The sequence below is a fragment of the Mobula hypostoma genome, chromosome X1 (genome assembly GCF_963921235.1).
Source record: "Mobula hypostoma chromosome X1, sMobHyp1.1, whole genome shotgun sequence".
In the NCBI taxonomy this organism is placed as follows: domain Eukaryota; kingdom Metazoa; phylum Chordata; class Chondrichthyes; order Myliobatiformes; family Myliobatidae; genus Mobula; species Mobula hypostoma.
In genome coordinates this window covers 6,998,094-7,020,269 of record NC_086128.1, presented here as the reverse complement: position 1 = coordinate 7,020,269, position 22,176 = coordinate 6,998,094, and the positions used below count along the sequence as shown (strand labels likewise).

General features: G+C 43.1%; 1 protein-coding gene across 1 annotated transcript in view; it reads right to left on the bottom strand.

The window, feature by feature from the left end:
* Nucleotides 1-22,176, bottom strand: part of mrc2 (mannose receptor, C type 2) — a 247,310-nt gene that overhangs the window by 124,891 nt on the left and 100,243 nt on the right. The window contains exons 8-11 of the mRNA XM_063037085.1: nt 19,660-19,814; nt 18,124-18,240; nt 5,228-5,343; nt 3,111-3,256 (exon numbers count right to left, since the gene is read on the bottom strand). Of these exons, the coding sequence (XP_062893155.1) occupies nt 3,111-3,256; nt 5,228-5,343; nt 18,124-18,240; nt 19,660-19,814 (534 nt within the window). The remainder of the gene's footprint in view (nt 1-3,110; nt 3,257-5,227; nt 5,344-18,123; nt 18,241-19,659; nt 19,815-22,176) is intronic.

Sequence of the window (22,176 nt, the reverse complement as noted above, 5' to 3'; positions counted from 1 at the left end):
CCACATCCCACAAGCGGAGCATTCAACTCCCCTGCCTGGCACCTATACTGTCCTAGCTGAGCAGATATAAAGAAAGGAAGGAAGGAAAAAGTAATTAACCTCATGCTTTTCTTTTCTTTGCTTTCTCTAAGTGAAGACTCGAAGAGCTAAAGCCAAAAGATCACCACTCTGACTATGTCCACTCTGACGATGGCCACTGTGCTTGCCCCTGCCTTCCTTTAATTTGCTCTTGTTAATCAATCCCAAATGCAGTCAAAGCTCTATTATGCTGCCATAAACCGCTTGCTGCTGCCTTTTTCTACTCAGGCAGTGGACCTGACTGAAATCCTCTCCTGTTAATCTGCTGATGGTCTGGATTGGTTGCTGGTCAAAGTTCTATTAATGAACTGATTTGATTAAATCATCTGTATGGATGTCATGCAAAACAAAGTTTTTGACCATAGCTGTACATGTGACATTAACAAACCACTTACTATGTGGGGCAGCTGCAGAATTAAAGCTCATGTCCAAGACATTGGTTCACTAAGGAGTTCTCTTTAAAGGCAGAACTCTGCTTATTCTATTGGTGGCATGGATCAGTAAATCTCTGATAGCTCACTGTCTACCTATTTGGAATTCCTGATATTTCAGGGTATTGCCCACTGGATGCTGATTCTCTTGCCCCCTCCTGTTCATTGTTCCTACCCTCTCTTTCCACTCACTGGGGTCCCAGTTTCCAAATTCACTTCTACTTCCCCGGGCAGAGGTTCCCACACCCTCTTTCCAGGACATACACTTCCTTCAGCTCACTGGTGCGATTCCATCATACTGCCCTCCCTTGGAAAGGAAACACTGGGTTCTTGCTGTCCAAATGCCCTGGTTCTGTTCCCTATGCTCTCTTCAAACTTACTGAATCATTGGAGTATTTCAAAGTACAAACTTATTATCTGAATATCTATGTTCATCTTCTTGCAGGCAGTCACAAAACAATGAAACACAAAAGAGTTAATGAAAATCCCCACACCCCGCAAAGACAATCAAACATCCAGTGTGTGAAAAAAGAACAAACTGTGCAAAAAATAAATAACACACAGAACATGAACTGCACAGTCCCTGAAAGTGAGTGTACAGCCACCAAGCCAGTTCAGCACTGCAGCCGGAATAATTTATTATTCTGCTGTGTTGACATCTAAAGGAAGTTGGAGGATTAATAGAATAACGTACAATAAACCAGAAAGTCGTCCAGCCTAGCACTATCACAGTCCCAGGTGTGCCAGATTGGTGTGACTGTAGTTACACTTTTGAACTGGTAGTCCTGAAAGTCCCAGCTCAGATTCAGAACCCACACACACCCCACCCCTCAACCCCTGGCATTTTAAGAATTTTAATTGTAATAATGTATGAAATAAAGGACATCAATAAAAGTAGTAAAGAAGCTGCTACACTACTGTCCAACCTCATGGTTATTCTTTATTGTATGTGCTTATGTGACTCCAGTTTGGTGAGCTCTAAACCAGCTTGGCAAACCATTCAATTTTCTCTAGCCATGATGAAAAGGACCAGCGCTTTCTGTGGGAAGAAAGCGATGGGCAAGAAATGCCAGATTCACAAATCACATTCAAAATCTCAGGTCAGGGGAGAAACAAAAGCTTTTAAATTTACCTTGGCCAGTTTTGATGAACAGAGTCAGACATAAAGCCAGTGACGTGAGCCAAACCCGAGTGAAACGTCAGCATGAGGGCAGAGCTGTACTCATGGCACAGCTGAACTTTTTAACTTGCCTAGGCTTTACTGCAATGCACAATGCAGAACAAAGCCACAATATAAAAGAGCTGCAAAGTCTGAAATCCACAGCAGTTAAGACTGAAACATTAGCCAGAATGATTATACAGACAGCCATCCATTCACACTGCACATTCATTTCCTTGTTTTGGTTCTTAATATCATTTCCAGATGTGCTATATATCACTGTGCAGCCAAAACGCCAACTAGCTCAGATTCACTGCTTTCTGTTCATGGAATATCACAGGAGACTCTAAATACTCAGTGTCTCTCTACACAAATTTTAATGTCCTCTTTCTCCTTAAGTGAACAGAAGTTTGTGTTGGTGTTCTCTCATTAAACCAAATGATAAACAACAGCTCACTCTCATTGCATTCCACTTCTGAGTTAGAAAGCTGTACCTTCAGAGCCGAGGGGTAATGTGTTGCAGCTATATAGGACCCTGGTCAGACCCCACTTGGAGTACTGTGCTCAGTTCTGGTCACCTCACTACAGGAAGGATGTGGAAACTATAAAAAGGGTGCAGAGGAAATTTACAAGGATGTTGCCTGGATTGGGGAGCATGCCTTATGAGAATAGGTTGAGTGAACTCTGCCTTTTCTCCTTGGAGCGACAGAGGATAAGAGGTGACCTGATAGAGGTGTATAAGATGATGAGAGGCATTGATCGTGTGGATAGTCAGAGACTTTTTTCCAGGGCTGAAACAGCTAACATGAGAGGGCACAGTTTTAAAGTGCTTGGAAGTACGTACAGAGATGTCGGGGTAAGTTAGTTTTTTTTTATATAAACACAGAGAGTGGTGGGTGCGTGAAATGGGCTGCCGGCAATGGTGGTGGAGGGGGATACGATAGGGTCTTTTAAAAGACTCCTGGATAGGTACATGGAGCTTAGAATAATAGAGGGCTATGGGTAACTGGGTAACCCTAGGTAATTTCTAAAGTAAGGACATATTCAGCACAGCTTTGTGGGCTGAAGGGCCTGTATTGTGCTGTAGGTTTTCTATGTTTCATGCCCTATACCTGACCAAAGAGTACACACCCTTAAAGAACAAAAACTAATCGAGAAAATAGCCAGGATTCCTTTTGTTTAATTGGGACACTGCGTTGCGTAATTGGGACAGGAGACTGTTGCCGAACAATTTCTAACTAGTGTCAGCCCATGCGTGTCGTGTGACTGTGAGACTGTGCTTAGAGTGAACAGTTTTTAATGAGTGTCACTTGCATATATTTGTATTGAAAATGGAATGATTTTGGTCACTGATAATTGGTAAGACAATTCAGAACTGTTTTGGTCACTGCACTTTAAAGCATTCAGGCTGAAATGCTGATACAACAGTGCTGTGCTGTTACCTGGCTGGTTTCGATTCCAGTTGGTAAAGGAGACAGTATCGCCTCCCATCCACTGAAAGGCCCCTGGGTGGTTGGCATCCTGTAGACTCGTCCAGAAGTTACCAGAGCGACCAAGAATGAGGCTGATGATAAATGACTGTTCAAATCTAACAGGAGAAACAAAGAAAATCAGGACAATTAAAAACCAATATTTAAAACTGGGAAGTAGACAGCTTTGGAAGAACAGGAAGGGGCTCTCATTAATTTTGTTATTCTCTGGATGCCTAAACTGTCCTAACCAAAAGTCTCAGCCTCCATCAGCCGCAGCATCCTACTACAGGACCCCCACAGTCTGCAAATACTAACTCTCAACCAGTAAGGACAGTGGGAGGGTGAGGGTAGGTATAGGAGATTGGAAAATATTAAAGCCAACAGAGGTGGGAGTCTCAGGTTTGAAGCATCCATTCCCCTACTCTGTTACCTAAACTTCCCAAAAGATCACCCATCTCATGACTTATATTTCTTTGTCTGACATAGCTTCATTTTTTTCCAAGACCAACCATAGCCTTGCTCCTTCCATTCTCTTGAGCCTCCTACAACCAAGATCTTGGCATTGCTCTGATTATGGCCTCCAAGTCATTGCTGAATTTCAATGTGTCGTCAACTACAGACATGACCTAACTGTTCGAGCCTTGATTTCTTGAAATCTTTACTCTAAAGCCTTCTACCCTACTGCTTCCCCTTCTGCATCGTACAGCCAGATTGGGGAACAGCTTCTTTCCAACTGTGGTAAGACTGCTGAACGGATCCTGACCCGGATCTGGGCCGTACCCTCCAAATATCCAGACCTGCCTCTCGGTTTTTTTTTTGCACTACCTTACTTTCCATTTTTATATTTTCTATTTATGATTTATAATTTAAATTTTTAATATTTACTATCAATTTGTAATCCAGGGAGCAGGAAGTGCAGAATCAAGTATCGCTGTGATGATTGTATGTTCTAGTATCAATTGTTTGGCGACAATAAAGTACAGTCAGTTTATTTGGTGACACTCCTGAGACGCATCCTCTGATAGTTAATAGACTAAAGATGTGATGTGTGCAAGTTAACCCGCTACTGATGGAGTGTTTTGATTCTGACAATGGAGACTCAATTAATGTTTCAAGGGGCACATTCATTCATTTCCTCTGTTTATAAGGTCAAGTGGAAGATACTTTAATACTTATAGTGTTGAGTCTGGTCTGTGTAGTTGCTTGCCTGTGCCATATGTGGAGGATCTATGCTTCACCGAGAGATTTTCCACAATGAGCCTGGGTGGTGGATAAACTTGAGGCAGAGCAGTACAAAGGCCCTGACAATTTCCAGCAAGAGAGAAAGCATTCAGAACAAAACAGATCCCTATTTTTGGGCACCAGGAAAGAAGACCTTTCAGTATAAGGCATTAATTGCACTGGTAATTCCAAAGGAAACTACCACCCAGGTCGTTCCCAAACTCCAATGCCGTGGATTTAGTGAAACCACAAAACCCAGTCTTGCTGGGATTTCTCACATTCCCCTGGAAAATCAGGCACCCTAATTCCAAGCCAATCACACTGGTTCAAGACTCCTTTCAGAGGGATTCTTGGCTGGAAGTGGAAATAGAAGATGTGCTTTTTAAAAAATTAGTTTAGGGTTTATTTATTTGTAAGTATTTCAATGTATTTTTAATTAATTTTTATCTTATCATTAAAAAAGATTACACGAGTTTTCATGATTTTTAATTTCTCCAAAAAAAAACCTTCTAAGCTTTGTTAGAAGGCAAAGCTCCTTCAACTGTCCCCAACATACCCCTACCAACTCCCCCTGTTGGCAGGGTGTTAATGGACAGAGACTTTGCACTATGCTGCTTCACCTCACCAGAAAGAGGGTGCACCAAGATCATTCCTCCACATCGGAACCCAGGCAAGTGTAGGTGAGCAGCCAGTACAGGGTGGATTCAACACAACCCTGCTCAGTATCACTGTGGGCTGCAGAAGAGAGGACAGAGTGAATGGGAGGTTTCTATGCTAGTGTCAATACTCCTCAAGACATTTTCTCAATGATGCCCAGGCACCCCCTCCCTAGGTTGACACTGACCGTTGTGTGAATCTTCAACTACCTGTTGAGGATGGTCACCAGAGTTGACCTTTGATCTGTGCATTTCTTCAAGGCTTCGTCAAAGGTCACCGATTCCTCGCCCACAAAATAGCATGAAGAGCCATGTAATCTCCAGTTCTGGTGAGGAGGGAAAGTACATGTTAGGGAAGGCTTGAAAACAAGAGGGCGAGAAGTGGGCTGCATACATCCATGAATCTCTAAGGCCATAGTCTGAATTTCCATATCAATTTTCTTGCCCCAGCTCCTTATCTAGAAAAACCTGTCAACCTCAGTCTTGAGCATATTCATTAAGGATCCATAATGAAGAAATGACACCAGAACTAAATGGCTGATGCTCAACAGCTGATGGTTCTAGCAGTTGAGGTAGCTCTTGTAACTCAGACACTATGCAGATTCCTTGCACATCTTACAAATGAAACCTGCCTGATATGAATAGAGTAGACTTCTTCAAAACAAACACTATTCCACTCTGCTGCATTATGCAATGGGTGGTTCAGAAGAAGGATCTCTAGCAGTGCCCTTGTTGGAAATCAGGAACCTCCTTCACTTGACAGTGTCTGTGAGAAGGCTTCATGTGCCTATGAGTTAAAAGAATATTGAAAAAGTAACTTGTAATTGAGCAAACTAAATGGTTGCGTGCTACTAGCTGACTGGCAATCTTCTGATGGAAGGGATCACCACAGCAGATAAACAGTGTTTGCATGAATCAAAAGGCAAACCCCAAGACTTCAGCTCACTGAAGTAGATTCCATGTCCACCCAGAAGTCATTTTCCTAATCTACATCACGAGCCTGACAGCTATGTACAAACATCAGACTTCCCAAACCCTGATATGGATCAAATCTCCATATTTCTGACAGAACCCTATTACTGAAGAGGCATGGGAAAGACACAAGGAAATCTGCAGCACAATCATCTCAATGCAGGAGGTCATTTCACACCTCCCATCAACTATGGCAAGGCACACAAACTGGAGAGTCTCTGATATTGATGCTCTTGGTGCACCTGTTTCTACATTCTGGTTACTTTTTTTTGTTGTTTTTGAGCAGCTTAATTGGGGCGATCGATGCGGATGGGGACACTTTGGCGAAGAATGACCCTGCAGCCTCCACTAGCTAGCGGCGCAGCGCTGAACTGAACTGAACACTACTGCTTTGATGTTTGATATCCCATGTGTTGTTTACTCGCTTTTTGCCATTTGCACGATTTGTTTTTTTCTGCACATTGGGTGTTTGATATCTTCTTTGAACAGGTTCTATGGGGTTTCTTTTTTTCGTGGCTGTCTGTGGGGAAGACGAATCTCAGAGTTGTATTCTGTATACATACTTTGATAATAAATCCACTTTGACAATGTAACAGCTACTCCACTCTTCGGCTAAAGCTCAAGTTTATTGGGTCCCTTAATGGCAGCAGGAGCTCTCAGAGGGCTAACTGCACTCATTTTCAAATAAGACGCTAAATGTGCATGGACTTTAACAGACAAGAGGGAAAGTGACTCACTTTGTTTTTCAGTAGTTAAAAAACCCACTACCTCAGTGCTTAACCAGAATCTTGACGCCATCCACAACCAATTAAACTCTCACTAAAAATGCCTGTGGGTAGGTATGACAGAAAGACAATACTCTGTTAATTAGTCATTTAGTTTTTTTATTTAGAGATATAGCACGGAATAGACCCTTCTGGCTCTTCGAGCAGCACCGCCCAGCAACCCCCTGACAAACCCGATTAACCCTATCTTAATCACAGGACAATTTACAATGACCAATTTACCTACCAACCGGTACATCTTTGGACCGTGGGAGGAAACTGGAGCACCCAGAGAAAACCCACATGGTCACAGGGAGGATGTACAGGTTCCTTACAGAGGATGCCAGGACTGAACTCTGAACTCCAATGCCCCAAGCTGTAATAGCGTCACGCTAACCATTATGCTGCTGTGGTGCCCCAGGTTAATTCACGTGTACCAGCTGGACAGGGAGGATCTGTGATATTTCTTCCTGCAGTTTTCCTACCTGGCCAATCAGGTGTTATCAACTTGATTGGAAAAATGATTTTGGTTGCTACTTTACAGATACTTCCTCTGTAATGGATATTTTTATTAAATGTACTTTTCACTATCTCCAGCCTATCAAATTGACAGCTGAATGATAACCAAACTCACTCACCATGAATGATAAGAATTAAATACAGAGGGAGAGTGTCATTTTGCAACTGTTTGCTCTGCAATAAAGTGAGCTGTATATGGTGCTGATAAAGTACACTTCATTTCATGCTGCTATCCACCTTGAATTTATTTAGTGTTTTGGGGGGTGGTGTCATTTAAAGCCTTGGGGTGTTGTGGTATTGGTTCTGTTTCTTTGCCTGTTCTTATTCTGCTGCCTCTGTACAATCCTTCACAGAGTATCCACTAATGTTAGAGCCGAGTCTTTTCAACAATTAAAACATCCAGCTTGAGTCAGACTTGACCGTCTCCTTTTCTGCCTTTGTCTTCACTTCCCTTCACTGCCAACTTCACAACGTCACTACCATCGGTGTGAGTGAGGTACCTTATTCCTGCTCACCGAGGCTTTTAATCTAATAAGTTTGAAGAGGCTCTGTTAGGGGAAGATTTTGGGAAACCTCTAACTTAAAATGCACCCTGTCCCCTGATAAAACCAAATAGCATCTTTATTTACAGCAACACAGAGAAAATGCTGGAGGAACTTGGCAGGTCGGGCAGCATCTATAGAGGGGATTAAACAGTTGACATTTTGGGCCAAGATCCTTCATCAGGACTGGAAAGAAAGGGGGAAGACACCAGAAAAAAAAAGGTGGGGTAAGGGAAGGAGGGTAGCTTGAAGGTGATAAGTGAAGCCACAAGAATGGAAAAGGTAAAGGGCTGGGCAGGAAAGAATCTGATAGGAGAGGAGAGTGGACCATAAGAGAAAGGGAAGGAGGAGGGGACCCAGGGGGAGCTGGTAGGCAGGTGAAAAGAGGTAAGAGGCCAGAGTGGGGAATAGAAGTAGTGAGGGGGGGGGGGGATTTTTTTTAAATATATAATCGAAAGGAAAATCAATATTTGTGCCATCAGGTTGAAGGCTACCCAGCTACCCAGGTGGAATATAAGGTGTTGCTCCTCCATCCTGAGGGTGGCCTCACCTTGGCACAAGAGGAGATCGTGGGCCGACTCTTTAAAGAGCAGAAACATCCTCATTTTGTGAAAAGCTCTGTCACTGCTCATGTGGCATTAGAGCAGCCCATCTGTAAAGGAACAACAGAACCTATCCAGAGATGTACCTGAGCAAGCCTGGTTTCATAACCAATTAACCTACCAACCAGTACATCTTCAGACTGGGGGAGGAAACCAGAGCACCCAGAGGAAACCCACACGGTCAATAGGAGAGTGTACAAATTCCTTACAGGCGGTGGTGGGAACCTGGGTCGCCTATACTGCACAGTGTACCACGCCGCTATTTACCTCCGAACTTGTCTGTCTCAATGCAATCTCTCCAGGAACACAAACCAGTCCCAAATAGGAGATCATTTATGTGTCAGTGATTACTAGTTCCTCAACTCCATTATTACCTGGAAAGATTCTGCAAACTTTTCCTGCCTACTTTTAGATTTTTTTTCCATATACTTCCATATTTGGCTGAACGAATCAGCACTCAGCTATCAGTGGAATTCACCTAGAAACAGAAACCTTTTCCAACCCACAAGTTTTCTTTTACTTAAAACCATTCTGCCTCCAAAACTTCTGCCTAACCCCATTGCTCTCATCATCACAGCAAAATATGTGATCTCACATGAAAGAAGTCTCAGTAACACACTTGGAGTGGTGAGTTTGTCCCCTCTGCCTCAGAAGGCAGGCACCAGTCAGTAGGAAGGGGCACAGTGAAGGTTGGTAAAGGCTCAAATTGTGTAGGGTGACTCAAGCTTGTTTTGCATTACAATATTCTCTCATCTCCTAAAGCAGGTAACACTATTACAAGGGCTTTCAATGAATGTCACTGTAACTAATTGTTCTGCTAAACTGGCACATTTAGACTACGTCCACACTAGACCGGATGATTTTGAAAACGCCGGTTTCGCGTAAAAACGATAGGCGTCCACACCAGGCATTTTTGAAAATACCTCCATCCACATTAAAACGGGTATTTATGCGAATCTCCTCCTACTGGGCATGCGCAGGACACATCTACAGAAAACAAGCGAAGAGGAAATGGTATACTTGGTACACGTTTGTGCAGTTACAGACGAGAAAAACTTAAAAAGGAAATTGTCAAACGACAGACAGCTGTTGGCTCTCACGCAGGAGGACTTAAAACTAAAAAAAACAAATACTGGAGTGTATGGAGACAAACATTAAAAAACTGACTAACTCTGTTGCAGAGGGATTTGCAATGATGAGGAATATGATGGCTCCCCCCCCAGCTCCAGTACTTTTCACCGCCACAATACCAGCCTCACAGCCACCACAATAGCTACACATACGGACACACAGACCCCCAGGTGGCCCCACCAACATCTTCCCCACTCCCACAGAGGGGTCACCCTGGAAACATTTCCTACAGCTATAGTCTCTTCACTGATGAAAGGGAAGACAGGTTTTTTAAAACCTCCGGTTACCCCGTACACACTACAACGCCCAAGTAACGAAGAAAGAAAAATAAGGCCCAATCTTATTAAACAGTCTGTTGCGCAATGTTGGAGCTCACAAATACGGCCATTCATCCACCATCAACCTCCGATCGTCGCTGCCCTTCGGACCCTCGCTCCAAGTCCACCCCGTCCGGCGGTCTACCAACTCTCTCCACTCGCGTCCTCTCTCCTCATCTCTCCCCAGCAAAAGACCACAAAAAAACTCTCTTCCAGCGCACAAGAAAGAACAACAGCATGCCTAACCCTGTTACCTCTAGTCATAACCCAAACATTACTGCTACAGAGAAACCATTACATTATCAGTGAAACCCCATGGCATGTTATACAGCAGTGAACCCCTACAGCATGTTACACTTCCTTTTAATATAGTAACATTCGTAAGACCAGAAGATATAGGAGCAGAATTGGGCCATTTGGCCCATCAAGTCTGTTCATTTCATCATGGCTGATCCATTTCACTCCTAGTCCCAATCTCTTGCCTTCTTCCTGTATCCCTTGATGTCCTGACCAGTCAAGAATCTATCACCCTCTGCCTTAAATATACCTAAATATTTGGCAAAGATATCCACAGATTCACCACTCTCTAACCAAAGAAATTCCTCCTCATCTCTGTTCTAAAAGGACACCCCTCTATTCAGAGGCTATGTCCTCTAGTCTTAGACTCTCCCATGATGGGAAGCATCCTCTTCTCTTCTACTCTATCAAAGCCTTTCACTATTTGATAAGTTTTAATGATGTCACATCTCATTCTTCTGAATTCCAGTGAATACAGGCCCAGAGCCGTGAAACGCTCTCCATATGACAAGCCATTCAATCCTGGAATCATTTTCGTGAATTTCCTTTGAACCATCTCTAGTTTCAGCACATCCTTTCTAGGATGAGGGGCCTAAAACTGTTCACAATACTCCAAGTGAGGCTTCACCAGTGTCCTATAAAGTCTCAACATTACATCCTTGCTCTTACATGTACTCTAGTCCTCTTGAAATGAATGCTAACATCAAATTTGCCTTCCTCACCACAGACTCAACCTGAAAATTAACCTTAGAGGGAATCCTGAAGGACTCCCAAGTCCCATTCCACCTCAGTTTTTTGTATTTTCTCTGCATTTAGAAAATATTCAACCTTTTCATTTCTTCTACCAAAGTGCATGACCACATGCTTCCCGACACTATATTCCATCTGCCATTTCTTTGCCCATTCTCCAAATCTAAGTCCTTCTGTAGCCTCTCTACTTCCTCAAAACTAACTGCTCCCCCACGTACCTTCATATCATCTGCAAACTTTTCAACAAAGCCATCAATTCCATCCTCCATGTCCTGACGAAGGGTCTTGGCCTGAAACGTCGACTGCACCTCTTCCTATAGATGCTGCTTGGCCTGCTGCGTTCACCAGCAACTTTGATGTGTGTTGCTTGAATTTCCAGCATCTGCAGAATTCCTGTTGTTTGCGTTTAAATTCCATCCTCCAAATCACTGACATATAACATAAAAAGAATCGGTCCCAACACAGACCCGTGAAACACCAGTGGTCACCGGCAGCCAACCAGAAAAGGCTCCCTTCATTCCCACTCTTTGCCTCCTGCCAATCAGCCACTGTTTCATCCATGCTAGAATCTTTCCTGTAATACCACAAGCTCGTAGGGTTTCTTGCAGTTTGAACTCAAATGAGTTCAATCGGTCATCACTGGTCCAGGTGAGCATAGAAAGATACAAAGGAAATTCAGTGAGGAAACACAGCCTGTAAGGACGTTGTCCTAGAGGGAGCCTGAACATTTGATTAATGTACTTCAACCCAATACAGATAAGTATTGGTTTCATAAAGGATACTGTCAAGTGAAATAATTTCACTTACAAATATGCCATTTTACACTTGGGGATTGAAAATCCTCTCAAATGTTAGAAGAGCAACTTAAAACAGACAATTGTATCCCTTCGAATATGGGGGTTGGGTTCAACAATGAGAAAGGAAAGCCCATTTAATTCTCAGTGAAGGAGAATTGGGGAGCATTAAACCAGAACATACATTTCACAAGCTATTGAAGAAATAACCAGAATAAAAGGACTGGATTTTCACTCTTATGATCTCCAGCCATCCTAGCTCACAGTGCAGTCATTGTTATAATACAAGTGGAATAATGTGGATGCATTTGTGAGCCAATCAAGATAGCTCCATTACGTTATTCCTCTATTCCAAGTCGGAATGACTTTTGACAAGTTTACAACAAGAAGCTGTGTTGATATGACACTTCCAGTGTGGTTTCATTTCCTAACACAAGAGTTGACAAAATGAATCTGACAACCAGCCACATTAGGGGATATGCATCACCAAAGGTAATGGGTTTTAAGGGTTGGTTTGAAAATGGAGAGAAGCGTAGAGAGGTTTAAAGAGGGAATTTCTAGGCAACTGTAGGCAAGCAGCCAGTGAGGGTACAAACATGGTCAGGAGAGGAAGAGGAGGCCAGAAATGAAAAAAAAAGCACATAGGTGGTTGTGGGACTGGAGGAGGTATCAGAGATAGAAGGGCAAAGGCACAGAGGAACTTTATCACTCATTTTCCTTGGCTGCAGAGGACCTCCGTTATCAGGTCCTGTTAACAAGGTGAATGTTCACCAATATGGAGGTCTGCAATATGAGACTGGGGAAGCAGGCAGTGCTCTATGGCCAGGTTAGGTTACAAACGGATAGTGATTTGTAAGTACATAGCTTGTGCTTGCTGTTTCTAAAGCCCTACACCTCTCTGTGCACTTCACCAGGGGTTCTTCACATGCACTCTTCCCCAGAGCCACTTACATTTCCTGTATGCATTCTGACTCATGCCATACATTGCCTCAGAGATTTTGAAGAGAAGGCTGGGTGGTAAGTGTTGATGCCACGAGGCCCTCAACTCTCATGATTCCAACCTCTGTCCAATTACTTGATCCTTTGATTATCCAATTTTTATGTGGCTCCAGGTCAGATTCTTGTCAGTTATACACCTTTGAGTGTTTTGGGAAGTTGTACTAAAGACTTATGCAAAATTTATTGACATAGTTGAGCAGAAGGCTTGTAGGTTGATTGATCACTGAAAATTGCCTCAATGTGCTGGTGAGTGGTGGAATCTGGCAAGAATTTAAAAAGTTCAGAGTAAGCTTATTATTAAAGTACATATATGTCATCTTATACTACCCCAAGATTCATTTTCTTGCAGGCATTCTCATTAAAACATATAGAATAGAATCAATGAAAAACTACACATAGAGACCGACAACTAATGTGCGAAAGACAAATTGTGCAAATACAAGAAAATCAAATAATTAATCAATACTTCTGAGAACACGAGTTGAAAGTGAGTCCACGGGAGAGAATTGAGAGGAATGTTGAAAGAATTGTGTACAGGGAAAATTAGTGGGATATGGGTTTGCTCTGTGAGCCTCAAAGAACTGAAATGGCTTCTTGTGTCATAAGGAAAAATGGAATGGCACGACAAACTCACATATGTGAAACACATTCATTAAGAATTTCACAGACCTTGCCAAAACTAACTCCACTTGGATTGTTAACTCTTCGATGTGTTAATCTCTCTGCAGCAGAGAATTACAACACAGGAGGTTTCTTCATTTCTCTATAAGACAGGTACTATTGTCATTTCCAGCTTGCTTGAATCAAAAAATATTATATTTAGACTTTGAATAATGTAATTTATTAAGACTTTGGGTCCTTCAGCAGCTTTCATTTGTAAAATTGGGCACTTGAATGGAAAAAAGCAATGGGCTTGGATGTTGTTAGAGCAATCATAAACAGAGAGAAAGAAAAGGCCAAAGGTTTTGAATTTTGCATTGCCCGTTAATGAAACTCTGTATCTGGAACTGGAATTGGTTTATTATTGTACATATACCAAGATACAGTGAAAAGCTCATCTTGAATACAGATCAGATCATTACACAGTGCATGAGTTAGAAAAAGGTAAAACAATAACAATGCAGAATAAAGTGTAAAAGCTACAGAGAAAGTGCAATGCAGGTAAATAATAAGGTGCAAGATCATAATCAGGTAGATTGTAAGATCAAAAGTCCACGTCATCATACTTGGAAACCATTCAATAACCTTATAACACGTTGCTTAGAAGCTGGCCTTGAGCCTGTGGTACGTACTTTCAGGGTTTTGTATCTTCTGCCTAATGGGAGAGGGGAGAAGAGGAAATGTCCAAGGTGGGTTGGCTCTTTGATACCACAGTGTCAAAGGGCTGATCCCTTATAGCTCACCCCTCATTCCCACAAGTCCCGACTTTAGGTCAGATGGCATGTAGAGGCAAAAGCATCCCCATAAGGAGAAGTGAGAGACAAAGTGATGCCTTCAGCTGCTTTTAAACAACTTCTGGTTGTTGGCTTGGAGGTTTGTGTGTTGATTTGTGCTCCTCTATTATCATTTCTCTAACTTATCTTGAATGCTCTTTTGCCTTCACTTTGGTTTGGTCTGTTGAAAATCTACCATACTTTTGGACCTTGCAGAAAGAGGGGGTATTTATTCTTGTGAATTCATTTGTGAATTCAAGTGATTCTCCAATTTTCTACATCAACAAATTATTTAAGTTGGTAAGGTAATATACAGTATTGCACCTGAAGAAAGTTAGCATGGGGATTACAAAGGGGATGAATACTTTTTCAGACTCACAATTTTGGTTTTTAATAAGTTGCTGACAGGTTTTGGAATTTTTCTCTTGATTTGACATGATAAATAATATTTTGTAGATTAGCTCAAAAAATCATTCTTCGATACAGTTTAAATGTAGAAAATGAGGGGCTGAATATTTTTTCAAGGTACTGTATGCAGAATCTTCGTGAGGGGATACCTTGAGCACTGTGTACAATGTTGATGTCCTTACCAAAGCCAGGCTATACTTGCCAACGAGCGAGCACAGCAATTGTTTCCAGACTAATTGCTGGGATACCAGCATTGGCATATGAGAGACTGGGTCAGCTAGCTGGAATTCATTAGAGCTTAGAAGAACCAGAGAGAATCACAATTCTGAAGGGTTTGATAAAGGGGATGCAAGCAGGAAGCTTCCCCAGCTGGGGCGGAGGGTGGTCTACAGCTGTAGTCCCCAACCACCAGGCCGCAAAGCATGTGCTACTGGGCCGCGAGAGTATGATATGATTTGGCGATATGAAACGATATGAGTCAGCTGCATCTTTCCTCATTCCCTGTCACTCCTACTGTTGAACTTCAACGCACGCGAGGTCATCAGTGACCCAAGACATGCAAAGTAATGGGTCAGTGACCCATTTGTGAATGTCCCTGGTGAATCATCCATGTCAGCGCGGGAAGGAGATCAACTCCTCGAGCTTGCAAATGACGGTGGGCTGAAAAGTATGTTTGACATAACATCTCTGCCGGCATTCAGGATGAAAGCCAAGGCTGAATATCCTGAGATAGCCACAAAAAACACTGAAAACGTTGCTTCCATTTCCAACATCATATCACTGCGAAGTGGGGTTTTCTGCAATTAATGCAATGAAAACTAAATTGTGGAATAGACTGGACATAAGGAACTCCCTTCGAGTATCGCTGTCTCCCATCACCCCTCGATGGGACCATCTTGTTGCTGGGAAACAAGCCCAGGGCTCCCACTGATTCAGCGATATTGCTGTGTTGCAATGATTTTATATGTTCATACGAGGAAAATATGTGCTGTGTGTTTAATGTCCAAATGTTACTTAAAATGTTATGATGCTATTGACTTATAAGTGACTTATAAGGTCCCCAACCTCCGGGCCGCGAAGAATGCAGCAGTACAGCTGTAGCCAGAACGCACCCAGCACATCTTTAAGAAAAATGCCGAAAAGAAAAGCTATTTAATTAGGTGCCGCCCGGCACATAAATGTCGGCCCAGATCAGAGGCGATTGCCGATTGCGTCGCCTCTGATCTGGGCCGACATTTATGTGCCGGGCGGCACCTAATTAATTAGCTCATTTATTTCGGCTTTTTTCTTAAAGGTGTGCTGGGTGCGTTCCAGCCACCGCTGCACCCTTTGTGGCAATGTATCGGTCCGCAGCCCACAGGTTTAGGACCACTGTTATAATTGACTTATCACTATATTCATGCGAGGAAAATATGCGCTGTGTGTTTAATATTAAATTCATTAGATAAACCCCTTTAGAAATGAAATTGATTGTATTAACCACTTATAAGTGACTTTTAGTTGACTTATCACCTATATTCCGGTCGTGATTAACACCCCCCACCCCCACCTGTCGGCTGGTCCGCAAGAATATTGTCAATACTAAACTGATCCAAGGTGCAAAAAAGGTTGGGGACCCCTGGTCTACGGGCAGTGATAGCAGTGTTGAATAGACAATTAGGTCTGCGATAAGGAGAAAAAAGTTCAACTAGGAAGATGGTGAACCTGTGCAATTTGCCACTAAAAAGGTCTATGGGGGCTAACCTTACTGAATAGGTTTAGGAAGGTGATAAGTAGATTTTTGACACAAAGCCATCAAAAAGATAAAAGTGCAGGAATTATGGTACTGAGCTACAAGAAGCTCAGGGAGGAGAAGATGGCAGCATGTCTGCCGTCCGCTGCTGTCATTACTGTGTGGTCGGGAATCTTTCGGAGAGAAGACCTCAAAACCCCCTGCCTTGCCTGCTTTTGGCGACCGAGGAGGTGGTCAAATCGTTCACAGAGATGGCGCTCAGTACTCGGTGTCGGAGAGCTGATCAGAGCTCGAAGTTTTCAGATGACTCAGAGTCGGATTGTGGTCAGCATGGCAGGGAGAGTTTTTCTTCCTTCTCCCGTCTGCGTGAGATGTGGGACATTTGAGAAACTTTGAACTTTACTGTGCTCACGGACTTTCTTCATCAAGTTATGGTATTGTTACACTGTTTGTAACTATATGTTTTAATTATGTGGTTTTGTCAGGTTTTTCAGTCTTGGTTTGTCCGTTTTGTGATATCACACTGGAGGAAATAATGTATCGTTTCTTAATGCATGCATTACTAAATGACAATAAAAGAGGACTACGTGACTTCATAATCATATCATAATTGTACGAAATGGTGGCGCAAGCCCAAAGGGCTGAAAGGAATTCTCCTGCTCCATTTTCCTCTCAATGATTCTCAGACAAAACTGAGACAACCACCCATGAATCTCAATGGTAAGACCATTGCTCTCCTGACCACTGAGATTCAATGCTCAATCTCTTGTGCACCCCTCTTTCCATTGCTCCTTTTCCACTGTCGCCTTCTCTCACTACTAGGCTCTGTACTCGCTATTCTCTTTTCCCAATCCCTTTATTCTCTTAGCACTTAATAAACAATCATGAGCAACAACTTCTATATCTCATTCTTGAATTCTGAAGAACCTCAGATCAAAAACACCAGCTGCCAACACACATGAAGCAAAACTCTGTTTCAACGCAGCTACCGCTTGCGCTGTTGAGTACCTCTGACATGGTTTATGTTTAAATTTCCAGCTTCAGTGCTACATTGGAACCTTGCTTAGTGTTCAGGAGTAGCTTTCTAGAAAGAAGCATGTTAATGGAACCAATACTTTAAGGGCTCAGTATAATATCAGATACACAGAGATATGTGTTACTGACAGGGCTACAGCGCTGGGAAGCTGACAAGAATCCAGCCATAATTCTCCACGATTCTCAGTGTGGAGCGGCTGTCTGTGGGGACTGTGGTTTAGTGGGCGAGTGAGGAGGAGCTGTGGGGGTCAGGCCAGTTGGCAGTGGGCACTAGGGGTGTGACTGAAATCTCAAGTTCTATGTCCACCCACATCTCCAATTGGTTCTGACAGAAGCTGCTGAGTCTCCCTCTCCTTGTTCATCAGGACCGCTGGCCCACCCCCAAGATGGCTCTGGGTAAAAGAAGCCCAAATGCCAGCAACTGCCAGTAAAATCCTGCAGTCACCGTGTTCTCCAGGGTACATCACAACACTCAGGGGTCACCCTTCCCCACTCAGCACAAGCATTCACTGGCAGCTCCTGTACATCATCTCGGTGGCTCACTCCACACTCTGCCCTGTGCCAAGGAAGTCACTGTTTTATTGCTGAAGGGAGGGCCGGGCCAGGACAGGACAGTAGGGGATCATGCCAGGGACATGACATACCAATGCACAGATGGCATGGGTGCACATACTGAAGGTGCACAAGAGCTCGATCGAATCAATGCTCTGTGGAGTAACACTAATTACATTTCGATTTTGGACTCTAATGCCATTAGACTTTAATATCACTCACTACATTTTGATTTTAGGTATAGTGCCAGTAAACTGACCTTTGAACAGCCGAGGTTGTCCTCCATCGCCTCCTCGTCCTCTGTGGAGAAGTAGCCAGGTTTCTTGCAGATGGCTGGCAGCATGCTGTTGCAAGGACCATCTTTCCAGCGACCCTCCTGGTTCCGAAAACAGATAGAAGGTTCAGTGCTGGAGTCTGAGTGTTTAGCAAGGTCGTGGAGCAACAGCACAGGGGGTCATGCAGAGATGCACGACTCAAATGCCCATTTAATAGAGTGTCAGATTAACAAACATCTATGAATTAACTAGGATTAAATGTCTTTGGCTGTCTGAAATTTAAAAAAAAAAGTATTTGAAGATCAAGATCTCAACTCAACCCAAAATACAAGTAAGAAAGAATTCACGTTATCCTAATCAGTCACCTCAGAACTCACAGATCTGATGTAGAAGCAAGATTTCTTTAATCCCAGGGGATCATTTATAAGATTTCTTGCCATATCCAGAGAGGATACTTTATTTTACACCAAACCCAGAAGGGGTCTCAGTGCCCAATGTCATTTCTGGTAATGTCATTCTTGCATTATACCCAGAAAGGCTATTTCATGTATTACATTATCCCAGAAAGAGAATCCTTTAAATAACATCTTACCAAGAAAGGGGATTCCCCATGTTGCAATAAATCCAGAAAAAGCTTCCTATATAATGTACTATACTACAGAAACTTAGCCCCCTGTAAGACATCACTTCTAGAGAGAATATTTCCTACTCCATGTCCTATCAAAACTGGTCAACCCGGTGGAGACACATGTCTATAGATGCTGAGATTTGGAGCCAAAAACAAAGCTGCAGGAATTCAGCAGGCTGGGCAGCATCAGTGAAGGCGGAAGAATTGTTGATATTTCAGGTCAAGACCCAGCATCGGGACTGAGTGTACAGGGGAGATAGCCAACAGAAAGGGGTGAGAGGGAAGGATGAGGCAGGGGCTGACAGGCGAGAGGTGGAAGCAAGTGAGGAGGGAGATGATTGGCAGATGGAGCTAGGTGGGAGAGAGGGGTTGGGAGTTGAGAGGGAGTGGCTAGTCAGTGGGAGGTAGAGACAGATGAGGTTTGGGGTTGAGGTTTGAGAGCACCTGGTCATATCAGAAGGGGTACAGGTTTCCTGAATTTAGAGAATTTATTGTTTATATCGCTAGATTGTAGACTATAAGACTATAAGTTAATACCACTATTGGCCTCACTCTGGCAGTCCAGGATAGACAGTTTTGTGTGAGGATTAAAATGGCTTGCAATTGGAGCTCAAGATAGGCGAACTCTGTGCTTCATTAAGCCTGAAGAGAGTAACCCCTCTGATTCATTATCTTTGGGAAAGGAATCTCCTAAGCTTCATTATATCTAAAAAGTGTGTCCTGAGCAAGGAAATCCTTCTTAATGCGCATTGCACAGACACCAACTCACAATAGAGGAGGAGAAGGCTTCCAAATATGCTCATTAACTATTCAGAGGTGAAACAAACTCCAAAAACATTCTTAGTTCTGCTCCGGCACTTTTAGCTCTCCTGATGGCATGACCATCCCTTACCGAGCCCCAGAGAATGATGCAGTCCTCTTGGCTGTTTGCAGTATTGTTGGGCTCAAAGGGGTGCCAGTAGGTAAACCGAACAGGACTTCCATCTGACCATTCAAAGTTCATCTGGTGTTTGATGTCGTTGAGACCAATCCACAACTTCTCAACATCTGCAGCAAGAAAGAGAGGTTTAGGGAGCTGAGGAAAGCCGTTGACACCAGCTCTCCTAAGCCTACAGATACGCCAAACTGCACAGAGCACAGACACATAACAGGATTCTGATGAAGGGTCTTTCACCAGGAGCAGAAACTCCTTTTCTCTTTCCACAGATGCTGCCTGACCTGCTGAGTACATCCAGAATTTTCTGTTTTTATTTCTGATTTCCAGCATCTGCGGATTTCTGGTTTCATTCTAGATCAAGTACATTGGTAGCTCAAAGGAATTGAGAAAGTAGAGTTTCGGGTGACAGCTGCTATGGTGAAAACAACGGTGAGAAAGGAAGTTGGGACTAAGAGGCTGAAGAACTTCAAGAAGGCTTACTGACAAGCTACCACCTGTTGTTCCTTGTATTCCGTCCTTTTGCATAGCAGCGATGTTTAAGAATTTGTAGTTACACTCGTATAACTTTACAACAGCTGGCCGTCATAATTACATTTGTCAAACGATACTGCAGGGCAAGAAGTTTCAAAAGTTTGTTCAAACTTTGGTGAAGTGGTTTTCAAAATGTCCAGAATCTGAAACATTGCTTTTTATTCGGGCTATAGATTCTGTCCATCTTATGTAACCACTGTATTTGCTCCTCAGGGTGATTGCAGATAGACACCTGCCCCAACCAGATGTTAGTATTTAGTACAAAACAGTTCCAACATATAACAACACAGCAAGTAGTCCTGCACTGTAAGGCAAGCTAGCCTCATGCAGCAAGGGCAGAACTCTGTCAGGTTCTTCACTTAGTGTTACTAGACAAAAGATAACTTACTGAAAAAGGAGACATTAGGGCAAAATGACTGAAAATGTGTTCAAAGTGTTAAACTTTATGGAGTTTTAAAAGGAATGTGATAGAGAATGTGTACAGTATTCTTGCCTTCATCGGTTGGGGCACTGAGTGTAAAGGTCGAGAAGTCATGCCACAGCCATATAAAACTTAGGCTGGTCCACACTTGTGTATTCTGTGCCATTTGGAGAAGTGCAGAAGAGCTCCGCCAGTATTAGAGAGTATCAGCTATAAGGAAAGGTTGAATAAATTTGGATTATTTTCTCCGGGGCATTGGTTTCTGAGGGGATGACTTTACAGAAGTACGTAAGCATTAGGAGAGGCATTCTTAGAGTAGTTAATCAGAATCTTTGTCCCAGGATAGAAATATCAAATACTAGAAATGATAGGTTTAAGGTGAGAGGGGGAAGTTTAAAGATTTATGAGGTAATTTTTTTTTTTTTTTTTAACACAGAGTGATGGGTGTCTGGAAGGCTCTGCCTGGAGGAAGTGGTGGAAATGGATCCAATAACAATGATTAACAGGCATTCAGACAGGTCTATGATTAGGGAGGGAATGGGGAGATATAGACCATGTGCAGACAGGTCCATAGTTTAAATTGACATCATGGGAGCACAGATATCGTGGGCTGAGAGACCGTTTTAGTGCTGTACTGTCCTAAGGGTGCAGTGAGGTTCAGGAACACTCAGCAAGTCAGGCAGCAACTGGGCAGAGACCAAAATATTAATGTTTCTGTCAAAGACTCTTCATCAGAACCCTTCTGAAGGGTCCGTTTTCTGTAACTATCACTCCCTTGACCTTTTTCCTCCCTCCTTCTGCAGCTAAGCTAACCAAGATGCCTTATAACCCAGGAAGATGAAACCATGGCTGCCAATTGGAGAAAAAGTGGGTATTTGCCAGAGACTAGAATTGGAGGAGCTCAGGAACCTTAAAGTGTTGTAAGTCATAATAATTAGGAGTTTATTTAAGAATGAGATCATGGAGAAACATAAATGCTTTAACTCTGAGCTGTAGTAGACATCAAACTGCAGCTGCACCGAAACATGGAATTTCTCTGCCAGAATCCATCTCTTGGAGATTGTTGAAGGGATATCCCACTCTGTGACCAGAAAACAGGAAGTCAGCCTGGCAGCTGGTAGCAGCCTCACTCCTGAGGTTGTGTTGAAACCTCATCCATGACCAAGCCGATGATGCAGTCCTGAAGGAGGAGATGCACTGTTGGATCTATTGTTTTCCAGGTGAGGTGAACATCTGGGGTAGGGTTAGAGTCGGAGTCATAGAACACTACAGCACAGAGACTGGCCATTCGGCCCATCTAGTCCGTGCCAAACTATTAATCTGCCTAGTCCCATTAACCTGCATCTAGACCACAGCCCTACATACCCCTCCCATCCATGTACTTGTCCAAATTTCTCTTCAGTGTTGAAATTGAAACCACATCCATCACTTCCACTGGCAGCTCATTCCACACTCTCACCATCCTGAGCGAAGAAGCTTCCCCTGACTTCTCCCTTAAGCTTTTCACTTTTCACCCTTAA